This window comes from Homalodisca vitripennis, chromosome 4 (assembly GCF_021130785.1).
Source record: "Homalodisca vitripennis isolate AUS2020 chromosome 4, UT_GWSS_2.1, whole genome shotgun sequence".
Classification (NCBI taxonomy): Eukaryota; Metazoa; Arthropoda; class Insecta; order Hemiptera; family Cicadellidae; genus Homalodisca; species Homalodisca vitripennis.
Genome location: NC_060210.1, coordinates 107,913,973 through 107,931,920, shown reverse-complemented (window position 1 = coordinate 107,931,920; position 17,948 = coordinate 107,913,973). Strand labels below are relative to the sequence as shown.

Sequence of the window (17,948 nt, the reverse complement as noted above, 5' to 3'; positions counted from 1 at the left end):
CTCAGCTCACGCCTGGTATGACAGATCTACGAGCCAAGGCTTTAGCGCGCCTGGCAAATGCTACCAAGGTAACTTGCACACCAAACGGTCTTTTCATTGACAGGCTCATACAAAATCTTGAATTCAATTTATTTATGTATTTTAAAATACACATTTTGTAATATCAAAATCAAATGAAATTTATTATATTTATTTGCGTGTTTGCATAGCAATGTAAAAAGCACAAATGTACCACAGCAAATTAATTTTCTTAGTATTATTTCATCGTTAGATTCAGCTGAGTGAAATGAGCGATTATTTAGTTTGAGAAAAAGGAACCTGCCAGACGAGGTAAAACTTCAATTGTAATCAAATAGTAATTTTAAATTTGGAGATATCATTACAAAATGTTTCTACGCTAACCAGTATGCTCGTTAGAATATGTAGTTTATATCGCCGATATCTTCGGTACTCCAAATGAAGGATAAATATAACGTATTGTTTAAAAGGAAAACGGAAATTGGAGATTTATGCCCAGTTGGAGAGACTGTCAAATATGAAATTCAATTTATTTATAATACGGTAATCAAAATTCAAAGATTAAATTAATTATTTACCGGAGGAAAACCTACATTACGTTTGTGGTTATACTGCCAATGTACAAAAATAATAAAAATTGAATATATTAACTAAGTTGTATTTTACAAATTAAAATAATGTGCCACTTACGTGATAAATTGCATTTTTGTTACGTATATGGAAAACATTCCCGTAATTGATATACAAAGAGGATGTATATTCTCACCCTTTCTGAATCTGAGATAGAGATTACAACTCTTAAAGATCATTTATACAGTTTTAACAATTATGAGATTGCTAACTAAACCAAACTCATTAATCGAGCTAATGAGTTTATTTACGATGAATATTTATATAGAGTATAAACATGGAGTTGAGGAAAATGAGTAGGTGGAGAATGATTTTTTTATCAAATGAAGAAAGTTCTTATCACCCTCGGAAGACAAAGTAACATGTCTTGTAGGGTTGATATACAAATATCTATAGGTTTCCAATCGATTAAAGAAATTAATATGATGTACCTACTATTTTATTTAGAACTCTTATTTTAAACGTGTAATAATTATGAGTTCTTAATGTTATTTATTTACGCTATATTAAACATAAAATCTAATATTTGTATCATGCTGCACGAATAGGTCTACGAAGTTAATGTTTTTCGTTGCCATATAACAGGGGTTTAAAATTTATACGTACTTACTTAAATCTAAATGTAAGTTTTTCCAGTGGGTTAATCTCAATCTTTGTTATTGTTTCATCACATGAACATAACAGTTACGATAAATACACTTGACAGTAGGGTTATGTGAAGTTATTATGTCCTAAAAATTAAGTAAAAAGTATAATTTTTAATTTCGTTTTCTGTATGACACTAAACGTTCACCACATAAAACAAGAATGTATTTCACCGCTTATCTTATTTACAACTTGAATTTTGAGTCGTTCGTAAAACATAGTTGTGCAAAGAAAACACACTTTTCCTTTTTGCAATGAAATAGTTTTCCTCACTGGGAGCAAAATTTGTTGTTTTTGGCGCGTTATCGTTTTACGAAATAGACGAAACCGAGGTAGGAAATGCCGGCTATAGTAAAATGACCTTAACTTTTTCGTCCTAAGAACAATGACAAACCTCATACACTTTTACGCCCTTAGTTTTGATCGTAGTGCTATGGGATATGTCTCGTTTTAAATAAATAACAAATAATCATGAAACGCTTATTGGTTTTGTTTTGTTTTGTTAAGTGTGTACGTTTGAGCATTTAAGTGATGAAGTCCAAAAAGTACGAGATTTTTCCTCGATAACCAATAAAAATATCGATAAAGATAAAAAAGCTTTTGGATACGTGTCTGTCATATATTTAAAATGAGACATCTTCCAGAAACGGTAAAAAATAATGTTGAAAACGTGCATGATATTAGCATTTTTCCTATAATCAAGATGGCTGCCGTTTCAACCGGTGCCTAAAAATACTTTGACCTCGTTTGGGGAACAACGGTTTTTATCCTCAAACTTACAAATTTTATTTAATTTTGATTACATAATAACTCTGCATTAGTTATACTGTCAAGTTCGCGTAGGATATCAAACAGCTGTGTTTTGTGCACTTCTACTTAAATAATAATTAAGTTTGAGTTTACATTAAAGTTGTACAACATGCTAAAAACTACTATTCAAATACCACAATCACAGATTCGTATTCTGCACTTTTTACTACCACCGTCATCTGTAAAAAAAAAACTCATTACCACGATAAGTTAATTTCCGACTATTGGCATTTAAAAATATTACACTGAACAATTATGTATTCACATTCAGTGTACATTACATAATATGGTTACTATGGGAAACAACAGCTAAGTACTATAGCAATAATGGTATATAATGATATTATTTTACTTTATAGCGTCTTTGTGTTGTTTTGTATATAATTTGTCAATTTTATTGTTCTTATATCGAGTAAATTAATTTCAAAGACAAACACTATGGTCAACAAACCACAGTAGATTATTTGTTGTTGCCTATAATATTTACCTGCAATCACTCGCTGCCTTATATATCGTTAATGTGAGACTATATATTGCGTAAACTTAATTCATTTATAAAATATTCAAATCGGTAACAAATAGATTTATCTATCAAATTTCTTGTACACATATTTTATGAATGGAATTCAATGAAGTTTGTCAAAAATAATTAAAAATAAAAGAAATAATAAAGTATTTTCATTATAAGTCATATAAGAAATAAATCATAAAATATAGGATTATTATATTATTGGAAAACATTAATATAGTTCCTCGGCCAAAAAAACACCGTACTAGGTATTTATTCAAAGTATTTGGCTAAATATTGAATGTTGATAGGTGGTTTAAAGCTTTTGTGTGTGTGTGTGTGTGTGTGTGTGTGTGTGTGTGTGTGTGTGTGTGTGTGTGTGTGTTTACCACCTCATTAACTTTCTTACGGATAGAGATGACGCGATTTACTTTGGGGCATATTTATATGACCAAGTAAGGAGTTTTTTTTAATGTATAAACGATTTTGACCCCTCCTCAAAAAATGGGGTATTTGGAGGTTAGTCAAATTTTTTAAATAAAAATCCCCAACAAGTGACACCTTATTTTAAATATATTGTAAAAAAAGAAGAATGGCACAAACTAGACGTTTCTAATATGATAAATCCTAGCAAATGTGGTGGCTAATTACAGTTTGAATTTTTTATAAAACTCCCGCAATTTATGTTACATCTAAGTTATTGCAACGAAGATAAAACATTCACTCACTAGTTATTTTGTTAACTTACGACACCAAATCGTAAAAAAGTTAGTACAAGAATCAAAAACATTTTAAAACGTGAACAACATAGCATTAGAGACATATAGTTTGTGCCATTCTTCTTATTTTTACAATACATTTAAAATAAAGTGTCATTATTAGGGTTCCCTATTAAAAAGTTTCGACTTATCCTTAAGCTATCCCTTTTTTAGAGTGAGAGTCAACAATTTTCACCCCACAAAAACTCCTCAGTTGGTCATATAAACATGCCCCCAAGTAAATCACTTCATCCCTCTTCATAGGAAAGATAATAGGGGTGGGGCCTTTAAGACACACCCTTCCTCAAATATTAGTATCTATGATCGTCGGTGAATTCCCTGGCATCTGTAAGTTAAGTTATGGTCGTTGAAAGAAATCTACATCTCAGCAAATTATTCCGTCTCGTTACTCACTGCCAAAATTCAAAGGATTCCTAGAGAAGCGTTAACACTCTCTCATTTCTCCTGATGGAATCAACATCGGCTCTAACACGGTGAGATTCGGACCGTTACTCTGAATATAGAAAGGTTCCTTAGGACTTGTAAGGTAAGTTATGAGGTATCAAAAGAAAACAATATCTCGGCAACTCATTCTGTCCTGTTCCTTCACATCATGTTAGTACTTCACGGTCATTAACGGGAACACTAATGTAGGATAGGAAGCTTCTCTCAAAAAATCTGATGTAACATATGGCGATTGTAAAAGTCCAATCTCCACACTCAATCTTGCCTCATTTCTCCAACAAGAATTCTTCATTCCCTCCAACCGGAAAGTTATTAGGACCATTTCTATGAACAACAAACGTTATGCTTCCTAGCATATGTGAGGAGAGTTATAGCCATTCCAAGAAAACTGCAACTCCGCATCCTATTCCTTCTCGTTTCTCCATGTAATTTTTCATTTAAAGAACTCCTACATTTGTACTATCCGGGGTCCTAATGTAGAATAAGACATTTCCCTCAGCAATTATTAAGTGATTTGGAAAACCCCAAATCTCCACATACAATCCTGTTCTGATACTTCAGGACGGAGTTTTCAAATTGCCTCCAGTAGTGACACCACGCAGTCTAATAACATGGGCAACGATATGTTCCTTAGCATCTCAGAGATAAGTTCTTCGAGATTCGAAGAAACTTACATCTTGACATTTTATTCCATCTCGTTACTCCATGTCATGTTTCGTGTAAAGGACTCCTAGTGGAGCATCATCTGGATCTCTACTGTACAATAGGAAGCATATCACTGCATCTCTGATATAACTTATAATAACTGTTGTTTGAGGGAATTCCCATCTCAGCACTCAATCTTGGCTCGTCATTCCAGCACAGATTTTTGATATTGCCTCCAATTGGGACGTTACTCGGACCTTTACCATAAACAATGGCACTTTCCCTAGCATCGGTTATGTAAAGTGTGGGTATTGGGAGAAACCGACATCTCGGCATCTTATTCTGTTACGTTTCTTCACGTTATGTTTCAAAGTACTCTTATAGGAGCGTTTTCTGGAATTCAGATAAGGAAACTTCTCACAGTAACTGTAAAGTAACTTATAAAGCTATGGAAAATTTCAAACACCGCAATAAATCCTATTTCCTTTCTTCAGGACGGATTTCATAGATTGCCTAGGGATGTCATTATGAAGTCAAACCTGTAGTGATGGTTTCCTAGCAATTCTAAGGCAAGTCGTATCAATTGTAATAAAATCACATATCCGCAAATTGCTTTGTCTGGCATCTCCTTATGGTTTTTATGTCAAAGGTGAGGTATTTGCTCAATTCGTAAAAAGTGTGACCAGTCTGGGGTAGTACGCTTTCCTTTAAACAGTTTCATTTAAATCGTTTCAGTAGATTCGGAAAATCTGTGGACATACATAAAAAAAAGGAAAGAAACAGATCGGAATTTATCATCTTTTTTTGAAGTCGATTATAAACTGTTATACTGCCAAAAAATTGTAATTATTTTTCGCAATACCTGGTGTAGCGATTGGGAAAGATTTTCAAGTTTTTAACGTTTTAAGTAATTATTCGCTGCATAATATTCTATTTAATAAATACAAAAATTCGGTTACTGAGAGTTTTGTTGTCTATTCATGACAGTCTCAAGCCTCTAATTAAGACATTCATATTTTTTGCTTAAAAGCGATACATCTAGACTGAACAGGTACGTTTAGATTACAATATGATCTTGAACCTCAGGAAATTGACGTAACACATCCTGCCATCTCTACTGTAGATTGCTGGTAGTAGGATCATTAGAAAATATTGGCAAGACATAGTATTTTGATAGATGTAATGTTGATCTCTGAATATTAAACAATCTTGTTAATTGAGGAACTTAAATAATATCACGTTGATCGCCATGTTTTATAATGAGTTTTGTTTGATGTTTTACTTATCCATAGTGCGAAATAATGTAAACATTGTTTTACATAGAACAGGCATGTACAGTAGCGTAGCCAGAAATTTCGTTCGGGGGGGGGGTCCGAAACCGGGGATCCGGGGGACGTTTTGTATGTTATTTACCAATGAGTTCACTGGTAAAAGGTAAATACCAAAAATATGGAGCTTTAGTAACTACGCCTTATAGAAAGTGGAAAGATTAATAGGCAAATTCAACTCTCACAGCAACTCTAGTACCACAAATTTTCTTGAATAGCTACAGAAACTTTACGAAGTTCGATTCTTGCCGAGTAGAAGGCACCAAAGTGATGTTGGATTCACTGGATAAGAAAGAAAAAGAACAAAACAGAGCTTCACTCAAGCGTATGATTGACACAACTATATTCTGTGGAGAAAATGAAATACCCCTTCGGGGACATTGGGCCACTGACGGCCGAAAACCCTTTAGAAAAGGAGGGCAATTTTTGAGCGTTGCTTGGGTACAAATCAAACTAACGGTCGGAAAATGCACCGGAAAAACTCTTCTGCTTCGGCTACTTTGAATTTCACTGATTGAGGTATTTATGAATGAGTTATAATGACGATTTTTTTATAATTACGTTACGACGTTGTAGACGTGTATATAATTATCGAAAAAAATATAAAAAATCACTTTCGGTCGGAAAATACACTTGAAAACTACTGATTAGAACTTCAACTAATTTGGACTTCAGTGATTGAGGTAAACGTGGTGTTTTCGATTGAGTTAGGACGACGATTTTTGTTATCATTAAACTGTAAAATGTACCTATATAATTATCGAGAAAAAAATCACTTCCGGTCGGTATATACCGAAGAAAAGCTCTCTACAGATTCAAGTTTTGATGATTTTGGATTTCACTGGTTGAGTGGTTGAGGTAAAAGTGGTACTTATAATTATGTTAGGACGTTGATTTTAGGTATTAATTCAACGCCGACTAATCTATATAAATAAAAATGAATTTCCGTTCGTTAGTCTCGCTAAAACTCGAGAACGGCTGAACCGATTTGGCTAATTTTGGTCTTGAAATGTTCGTAGAAGTCCAGGGAAGGTTTAAACAATGAGAAAATATAACAAAATTGCAATGAAAATACTAAAAACGACAATTTTATTTTCCCATACAAACTTTTCTTACCTGTCAAACGTTTTATTGATGTTCATGTATCCATAATTAGTCTGTGTTGGGTGCGTTCAGAAATATACATTGAAATTCGCAAACCCGGTGTTGCCAAATTAACTACTTTATAGCTAGGTCATCTATAAAATATTCCTATTGATCATTAAAGTTAAAAATAAATAATTTAAATAATACAAATTTAACTTAATTTAATTTAACAGCTGTAACAAATACAAATGAAGTGTCTCAGTATCATATGTTTACTTACTACTGCATGCAATTTTGGGTAAAAAAGCTGTAGCCATTATAGGTTAACATTATTAGTGCAAGAAAACATTAATATCAGATACTGCTTACAATGCCGAGAAGAAAACGCCGTAACATAGGTCGTCGAAGTAGATCGAATGTGCGGCGAGCTACCGTACCTTACGCGCTAATCGCACTGATGACCAGCAAGAGACTGAAAATGATAACAGTCGTATTGGTATGGCACATTTGCGTTCTACAGTAAATCAGAATGAAGTGGATAGACAAAGAATGCAACGAGTTCGGGCACATCGATCGCAACAGCAGCGAGCCCGGGAAAAGGAAATTGACCGATTCCGCAAACGCAATGCTCCTGTGAACCTGGAACGAGCAGCATTCTCCTACGATCCAGAAATCGATTATAGTGCCGACAAATCTGTAACAATTGGGGAAATGTCAATCATTTGTCAACATTGTAAACCATTAAAATACAGCGGTGAATCTGCAGATTTATGTTGTGCTGGCGGTAAAGTAAAATTGTCACAATTGGTCCCACCACCTGATCCGTTATACTCATTAATTTATGGGATGGAAAATGACTCTAAACACTTCTTGGCCAACATACAAAAATATAACAATTGCTTCCAAATGACGTCGTTTGGCGCAACGCATATTGTAAAGGACAGTTTCATGCCTACTTTCAAGATAGTATACCATACTTAATTAATTTTTTTAATTATACTTTGTATTTGTATCACAAATAATTTAACAGGATCATAAACCATTACAGATACAAGGGCAAATTCATACATTATGTAATATTTGGTATCTGTGTGCTACTTACCGTGAGGCGTGTCAACTATTACAGTTACTCGAGGATGATTTACATTGGGATAATACGCTCAAGGATTCCATCATATCTTCATCACCACATCAAATTCGAACATTGTTTGCGATTATAATATCCACATGTTTCCCTTCGAATCCGGAAGATTTGTGGATGAAATATAGGGATGACATGTCTGAGGATGTGCTACATCGTGTGCGATGTCAAACTTCGAATCCTACACTACGAATTAATGCGGAAATTTACAATGAGACATTGATCATGATAGAAGATATGTGTTTATTGATGGCAAATAAAGTACTGTCGTGTTTGGGCCTGACAGCACCCAATCGTTCAATGCAAGATGCATTTAACCATGAGTTGCAAAGAGAACAACATTACGATACTGAAGCATTGACCGAAACAGTTTGCGCAACTGTTCCACAATTAAATGAACAACAAAGGATTACTTACGATATTTTGATGCAAGCTGTTAACAGTGGATCTGGAGGGATTTACTTCCTTGATGCTCCCGGGGTACTGGAAAAATTTTCCTAATTTCTTTGCTATTGGCAAAAATCCGATCGCAATATGAGGTAGCCCTAGCGTTGTCTTCATCTGGAATAGCTGCAAATTTGCTAGAAGGTGGACGAACTGCACATTCAGCCTTGAAATTACCACTAAACATGCAAATCAATGAAACACCAGTTTGCAACATCACCAAAAATAGCGCTATGGCAAAGATTCTACAGATATGCAAATTGATAATTTGGGACGAATGCACAATGGCCCACAAGAGGTCGCTGGAGGCACTGGACAGAACATTAAAATATTTACGTGACAACCAAAACATTTTTGGTGGAGCCATGATTCTGTTGTCAGGTGATTTTCGTCAGACTCTTCCAGTTATTCCTCGGTCAACTGTTGCTGACGAACTAAATGCGTGCCTAAAATCATCTTAATAATTTTTTAGTGCAACTGGGACAGGTAGTTGTTTTATTCTGCCGTTCTATCCACTTTTTGCAAAAGGGACAATGCATTGTAAAAGTTCTTCTTCTATAAAAACAAATCAATCAATCAATTTAAAGGAAAGTGACTATCACGTTACAAACGAATTCAGCCAATTATAAAAACAAAGCGATCTGACATTTGATCTGACAGAAATTTAAAACACCTTTTTAAAGACACCTTTATGTTTTTTTTATTAATTATTGTGGCATTGTTCAGCAGCTGCGGTGTAGAAGGCGCTGTATTCATTGCATTTTGAACAGTTCTAAGATGCCATAGCATGGCCTATACTATGATGATGATGCCTTTATAAAGTTACCGGTTCTGCAATTAGGGTTTAAATTAATATGGTTTATGTTAGGAGGTAAGTGAAACGAAGTTCACCGGGTCAGCTAGTACCTATATAAATATCGAGAAAAAAAAAACAAAAATAATCACTTCCGATCGGAATATACTAAGGAAAATGAAATAATACCTCAGTCAGTGAAATCCAAAGTAGTCGGAACTTCTCATCAGCAGCGTTTTTCCGGTGTATTATCCGACCGGAAGTGATTTTTATCAATTTTTCTTTGATAATTATATAGGTATTCAATAATTAGTCGGCGTTCAATTGATACCTAAAATCAATGTTCTAACATAATTCTAAGTACCACTTTTATCTCAACAACTCAACCAGTGAAATCTAAAATCGTCAAAATCTCAATCAGTAGAGCTTTTCGGAGAACGTTATTGCATCCAATTACAGATAGGATTTTCTTTTTCTTTTACTTCAAGCTCATGTCTGTTACTAGCCTATGCCCCGTTACCTTACTTACTTTTTTTTAGCTCTATTGTAATGGGAGCTAGGTTTATTTATTTATGTATGTACGTGAGTGTGTTAAGTGTGCTACATATCTGAGTTATATATGATTAAAACTTATCGGCAATGTGGGTCGACCTATCTTTTCAACGACTCGTGCCCACGCACAGGCTTGCCTATGTGGGTACTTTTTTCCTATATTTTAAGTAATGTTAATGTTTTAATCATACTTGAAAATTACTATAGTATATATTACTCTATTATGGAACTGTAATTTCTTTATTTGGAAATAAATAAGGTTTTTGAATTGAATTTTTCCTCGTTATTTTCCGACCGGAAGTGTTTTATTGTTTTTTTCTCGATAATTATATATGTATTTGTCGGCGTTGAATTAATATCTAAAATCAACGTCCTAACATAATTCTAAGTACCACTTTTACCTCAACCACTCAACCAGTGAAATCGTCAAAACTTGAATCTGTAGAGAGCTGTTCTTCTGTATTTACCGACCGGAAGTGATTTTTTTCTCGATAATTATATAGGTACAGTGTACAGTTTAATGATAACAAAAATCGTAGTAATTCAATTTAAAACTCAATCGAACACCACGTTTACCTCAATCACTGAAGTCCAAATTAGTTGAAGTTCTAATCAGTAGAGTTTTTCAAGTGTATTTTCCTACCGAAAGTGATTTTTTATATTTTTCGATAATTATATACATGTCTACAGTTTAATCACACCTAAAATCAACGTCGTAACTTAATTCTTAGCAGTCATTATACGTCCCCAAGACGAATTTGAACGAAGTGGTCGCTAATTTAAACTTCGCCGTGTTACGGTTCAGTTTACTTTGCGACGTCACGTGACCGCGCTCTATAGAAATACCGTGATTACACTACACTATCCGAAAGGCCGAGCCTAAAAGTATCGTTTGATACTTTATGATTTAAACGAAAGGACAATTATATGTTTAACAACGGTCACTTTAATCAATTAAATTAATCAATTTAATGTTTGTAGACAAGAGTAATGATAACTCTCCCTTTTTCTCCTGCTCCATGCTTAATTTTTTAATATGTCTTAAAATTTCGGGGGGGGGGGCGGTTATATCTACCAATCGAGGATATGTATAGAAAATGTTCTCTTGCATAGAGTAAGAGAATTTCAGATTTAGTGGAATTGATATTCTTAATTTCATTTTCTGAACTGTTAGCTCATTATATTGCGGCGGATTGTTGTTATTTCACATCGCAACAACGTACCACAATGGAATATGGGCCGTAAACATCCAGGACCCTGTCTCTTGTATGAGACACGTTCTCCAACCTGTCTTCATTGATTGATTCTGACACTCACTTTGTTATAAGATTCCTAGTTGTAATTGGAAACTCAGAGCTGTTCTGGAAACTTGACTCTTTGAGAGTTCTGCTTGTCGGACGTCACCATTCCTGTGAGTTTTAGAGGTGAGTGTGGTTCCTTACAAACAAAGTCATAAAGTTATGAATTAAATAAAACGAATATTACTGCATACGTTGCTAAAACATGAATAGGTTTATTGCAACGTATGTAAAGTATTAGTAATGTTATTTTTAGTAGTAATGTATTTTACTAATCTTTCTGCGTTTAATGATTATGTTGTTCTATAAATGTAATCTTGCAAAATCTATACTCTTAACCGGAAAGTCAATGTACTGTTATAATATTTCTTGATAAGATTTGTTTAATTGGCATGACACCCACATTTATAAAATTTTCGAAAATAATAATAAGTTGTTTTGCTTGAATCACGATTTTAACCTTTTTTTGAAAACGTCCAAAAATATGTATAATTTATTTTGTATTACATATGTACTGATTGAAGTCATTGATATGTGTGCGAATGGAGATTTTAAGACCATACTGTTCCTCAAATGCAAAATTGAAGGTGATGGACATTTTGAGCCAGTAAATAATAGTTTTGACAGTTATCTCGTATCAGAATCGTAAAGAATATGGTTCAGTCTGTCTAAAGTGAAAATAAAGTGATGTTGATTGACAACAAAATAATTGTTTGTCAATTGAAACAGCCGCCATCTGGCAATCAACTGATTTTTACAAAGGTTCACAATTCTCGTCTTTATAAAAGACGACATGCCCTTCTTAATATCGTGTCCTTGTCCGTCCGTCTATCCATCTGTGCGATATTGATAAAATTGATGTGTGATAACTATTAATAGAAAAGTATTAGGGACCTGAAACATGGTACATAAGTGTACATAGGTGGATGGGAGTCCTAAGATGAATACTATTGAATTTGGAGTTATAATATGAAAGGGAAATCTTTTACGAAGTCTACCTGTCCATCTGTGCGATAACTCAAATCAAAATCACTTGTATTTTCCACAAAAATGTATAACTGTATATAAAACAGTAAATATCCTATATTGAAGAAGAAAATAATAAAAGTTTAATAATTAATAAAGTATTATAAGCTAATACATTAATTAATTTTTAACACGAAAAACTTATTACACAATAATACAAAAATTTTATATCACAAAAGACTATATCCATACATTAAATTTAAGAGAAATAATTATAATTAAAAAATACAGCATTTATCATTAGTTTTATACGTACTTGCTGTTTAATAAAGACACTTAAAAGGAAAAGAGCCTATATGGGCCTAAATTGCCAGTGCATAGAGACTTGAGTTGAATATTTTAAGTGTATGTCTTTATCTTGGGCAGTCTGTGAATTAGTTTTATAAACATATTAATTGAAAGAAGAGACTGAGGTAGAACAAATGATGGATATGATTTAAGTAATTCTGTTAATTAGTAATATTTAGAGAAAATAAATAAAATAATGCCACGAGAGAAAACGTAAAAGACCATTTGTTAGTTAACATGGATTTTTTAATCTTTATTTTGGAGAGGAACACTATCGATAGAACGGTAATAGAGACTGGCTGGATAGAAACAGCCCTCTCTATTTTAATTTTAAAAAGGTCAAAGGAAAGTTTGTCCTTAAGTTCGTAGGTCTGTCTGGCCGTATGTATGTCTGTACGTCTGTACACTTTCTGTGTACAATAACTCTTGACAATAAGTGCTAGAGACTTGTAACCTGGTACCTAGGTTTCTCTTGGTGTAAAGGAAACCTATATTTGTTTTGGGGTCAAAAAGGTAAATGGTGGTATCTTATTTGAGTAATGTAATAGGACACGTCCAGAGATTACACAATACCTACATCTGAATATCAACATGAAACTAGCGCTAACAACTTTTATTAAATTTTGACATGAAACAAAACGATATTTTGTTTCACCTTGAACCTGCCACCATTAGGAGCAGCTGACGGGATGGTCTGACGTCACGCCACGTGAAACTACAGAACAAGGGCTTGCTGGTGTCATGTCAGTGTTTAGCGGTTTGGAAACTCAGGCTCAGTTTCAACCTGTTGAAAATTTTGAAGTCTTTTATAATTAAAAAGCCATTATTGATCGACCAGCGCTTAAAAACAAATGTTCGTATTTTGTACCGTTGTATTTGAAAACAGAGAGATAGTGTAGGCTATGTATGTCAATGTAAGTAAATTTTTGTTTCTTTACAATTTGTGATCATATATTTATTTGTGTCATTAAAATTTCCAGATGCTTAATTATTCGATAAATCTCTTTGTGATCTTGACGTAATAAACGATAAGCCTACTCAATATTGCATCGGCTGTGGATGATTTAAGTAATACTTTCTTGCTGAGCTGATTTTTAATTTAAATAGTAACGTAGCCCCAATTACACGAAGTCCGTTTTTTGTTCTCTTAGGACAAGACGCTCTTAAATTGCTCTTAGTCCTATAAGAACCTTGGCATTGCTTCCGGAGTGACAGGGTATTCTGGAATGGTAAGGTTAGGAGGTAGGGGCCGCTTCCTATCGAGATTCATGAGAAAGAATTAGGGTACTAATCTCAAAGTCATGTCTCCCCGGAAGAAGGGAAAGCCAGCTCTCATGCAGCCTCTCCAGTCAAAGTAGGCAGAGGGTGGCACACCCTTATTGAGGCTAGCAAGAACATCTGAGGTTAAGGAACAAACCCCACCAACTCCAATAGTCATCTCCCGCAGTAGACTAGACCTATCGAATTGCCCTTGAACACCAGAATCTCGACATTTGTGGTTAGTGATGTGCCGCTCCTGGACATCCATAAGGTTGCCCAGATTTAAGTGACACATCGGTGTTTGCTGTGCTCAGTGGAAGGTTCAACTGGAAGGTATAAACCATCCAGAAGTGATCTATGCTGGGTTCACTAAGTCCCTTAGTTGCGCCGCTAAAACTAGACTACAGTGGCTGGCGGCGCTACTGCTTGACATTATCTTATTGCGTCCTTGTATACTAAGCTTACTATAAAACAATGCTCAAGAACACAGCGCAGCGGTGGAACTGTCAACTGAGCCGCTGTGGGCGGGCAAGCGGTGGTCCCGGCAAAAGACTTTTGTTGTTGCGCCTGTGATTTTCCAGCTGCACCACCGGCTGCCCAAAAACATATGACTCTGTATTGCCAGTAGAATCTACATTGGGTGCAACAAACACAGAAGTGTCATATCAGCTGAGAAAGCTCACGTATGCCAAGGAGCAGCTCAGTACATAGTCAGTAACAGCAAATATTGAGATATTAGCGTGTAGGAATCACTTGATCGATAGTTACAGTCTTTTTTTAGTGGCGGACGATGACTGAGTGGTACTCCCAAACTGTTAGAGGTTTTTGTAAGCCTAAACTCACTTAGGCTGGAATATAGAAGCTTCCCTTTCTTCCAACGTGGATAACTGAGTTAATGTCTACACATCTTCCTTGTATTGGTATGTACCATCTCTGCAGGAGGCAGTTTCAATCTCCCATCCTTTCCTATCACGAGGAACCTTGATGAGCCTTCTTTCCCGTAACTCTGAAAACCATGCAAAAGACATAATTTTAAATATAGCTTCTTGCCTCATTGAAAAATGAAGTAAACAATAACTAGGAAGTATTAGTATAAATAATTTCAAACTAAACCACCGCAACTGGAGTGAAAATAAGAAATGTTATTATTGTAGCCTACTTGTATTTTTATTTCTTACAATTATAAATTTACTCATATTTATTTGGAAGACATGTCCGTTTTATTTAGATATACTTGATGAAAACATATAAGTTATTTTAAGATCTAGGAAACGCAAGACTTCTCTGTCACTTAATTATTCAAACGAAGAACATGGGTGTGTACACTGGTAAAAGTTTTAGCATTGAGAGCTGATAATAATAACTTATTATAACACTCAAATGTTGTGTAGGCCTACAGTGAAATTTTGTCTAAAACGATTATATGTGACTGGCAGAGAGAAGTTCGAGAGAATTCATCTTCGTAGCTGAGGTAAGCCAATTTGTCTAACGGAAGAACAACTGGATATTTAACCAATTCTTGAATTTCACCTACAGCAAGTTGGAAACGGCTATGCATTGGAAATTAGATGTATGCTGTGGACTGTTATATAATTTTAAATATGTTGCTGCCACCAATATTCGAGTAGGACTCCCGTAGTTCAAATAACCTACACTAATATAGAAATAGAGCATTTGTGGTTACCAAGCGTACCCTCATGTTATATAAGTACATGTGTTAATTAGGTATTATTATGCTTATTTACCTATTTTGTGTGATTAAAATAAATAAGTGATAAATTTTTCTCTCTATACTCGCCATTCTTGAGTCATTAGACACGAAATACACAGAACAAGATATTGTAACCAACATCCTAGCATTTCTCTCTTTCATAACCTCATCCGGTTATCGATCCCGATGCCCCAAATAAACACTGAATAAAAAACTGCTCTCATTCTGGCGTTCGTTAATATTCAGGAATTGGGAAGCAATAGACGATTCAGATAAAATTAGAGTAGACTGCGAGGATTCAGTTGTGAGAGACAAGAGTTCGATTCTTCCTGTCCCACTGATTCACTGTGCTAAGATGTTAAAATCCAGTCGACTCCAACAGTCATTTCTTTAATCAACATTATATTAGACGCAAATTTCGTCAAACTTTGTATTTTCGCTAAATTTACCATATAAAATTAGTAATGCCAGCATTGCTATGAATTATTATATGAACGATAAAAAGGTTGATTCCATGTTTAGAACCTGTAGCCTATTACTCATATTTACAAATGTACACTCTGAACATGTCTCTTGGAAGTCTTTGAACTGGTTATTTTGTCTTACACGCCCTAAACATGCAGACACATCTTAAAATAAAACGTCCAGACATTTTGTTTAAAACATATTGCTCATGTACGTACTAATCGACAGGCAGGCTTACATAAATAAATTCTTCTTTATAAATGGATATGCATGCAATAATATCTTATTATTTTATTCCCTATAAGAGAGACAGGAATAACGCTTCCGTGTTGAGAAAGGCAAGTGGTTTGTTGCGTTTTATCGCATTGTTACGTTGGCAATAGCTGCAGTGACATTAGATTGGCAGACCTGACACTCCGAGTGATGTTATCATTCGGCTCTAGACAGCTGGTGTAACATGCAACATTTTATCCTTGAATATAAGACACGTTTGGTCGACTGTGTTCCAGTCAAACCTTAGCATGGAGCCACCACAGCTGGTGAAACCAGACCAAGCAAAAGGTGATTTTATCTGATTCACACTGCACTGATTTAGTTATATTGTACGTTTGTATCACAATGTAGACAGATATTTAGACTTGTACAGTGATTAAATATGTCCAACTTGTAATCGGTTTAAACACATTAATAGATTTCGACTTAATATATTATAGTTATTGTAGCAAATTGCATTACACAATTTTTATGGTTATTGAAAAACTATATATTGCTCTTAAACTTGTGCTAATAAAGACAGGCTTACATAAATAAAATCTTCTTTTTGAAGTAATCTGCATGTAATAGTAACGTATTATTTTATTTGTTACAGAATTTCTGCTTTTACGAAGCTTTGATTAAACCATTTTTATATAACGTCGTTAGTTCAAATTCTGCCTCAGTACATTTTACCAAATACTTAAGCAAACTATATAAAGCTTCTGTAAAAATGTAAACACAATCTTCAATAAAATTATGTTAGCTTTTATAAACAATTATCTGAAAATTCAATCTGAATTTATTAACGAGTGTGCAAATTAAAAAATGCTCATGTCAGTGTGATACTCGTAGGGCTTTTAATGAATAAAAGATTTATTACATCATAAAATGCAATCTATTAATAATATTGTAAATTCTTAATTAGACGATTATTTCATCAAACTGAGTGAAGTATTTCTAATGAGACATCGGCTTTACTTATAAATTTAGTAAGACGTAACGCAACAAGTTTAAGTGTCTATTCTACAGAAAATACTATGCACTTCTAATATAAATTTTATCTATTGAACTTTCTTATTCGTATTCTCATTGGATCATCAGGTGCACAACTGAAAACTATGAGAACATGTCTTTATCTACGAGCTTACACTGGATGGCTGGTTGCTGACTATACCAGACACTCCTCGTCTGTAGTCTAGATGTCTATGATTTCGAAATGGTGCAGAGTTCGCATTGAACATTTTTGTTGCTGTTTTTGTTGCCGAGATTTTAGGTGTTCACGTTGTGTCAAAGAGAGCTTATTAGCCATAACTCAACTTAGTGAAATAAGGCATATTTTATATTACTTTACTTTTTTGGATCTCTTCAGACAGACGTGAATATGACACTGTCGGATTTCAGACTAAGCGGAAGGCGAAAGAGCTGAACTAAACATTCGCATAGAATCAACTTTGAACCGACAAAGTAATACCCACTCCGCAGTCACCACAGCAGAACAACATGAGAGCGTTCTGCTACGGATGCGTATAGATAAACCGCTCGCAAAGAAACATGCGCAGAAGCCAATATCTGACCAGCCACACGCAGGAAGGGCCCCTCCGCTAATGGTTGGGAGTGGTACAAGCATCTCTTCGTTTCTGTTTTATCAGCTGTGTGGATCGCGTCTCTTTCGCGCCATTTTGTTTACACTGAAGCTACTTACCTATTCTATATATATTATATTTTTGTGTGTAGGTCTATTCAAGCGTACAATACTAATTGAACAGACTGATGTAGCCATAGACGTATCCAAGGAGCTTGCGTTTTGGTGTGAGGTCAGTCA

At 34.6% G+C, this 17,948-nt stretch overlaps 1 protein-coding gene across 4 annotated transcripts in view; it reads left to right on the top strand.

Annotated features, from left to right (window-relative positions):
- Positions 1–17,948, top strand: part of LOC124359934 (inactive ubiquitin carboxyl-terminal hydrolase MINDY-4B-like) — a 75,689-nt gene continuing 57,741 nt past the window's right edge. Inside the window, exon 1 of one of the 4 annotated variants that reach the window (XM_046813087.1) lies at positions 1–68. In XM_046813087.1, coding sequence (XP_046669043.1) covers positions 18–68 — 51 coding nt within the window. In that variant the 5' untranslated portion in view covers positions 1–17. Of the gene's footprint in view, positions 69–16,318; positions 16,433–17,948 lie in introns of those variants that run through there. The other 3 variants (XM_046813091.1, XM_046813088.1, XM_046813089.1) reach the window with 3 other exon arrangements.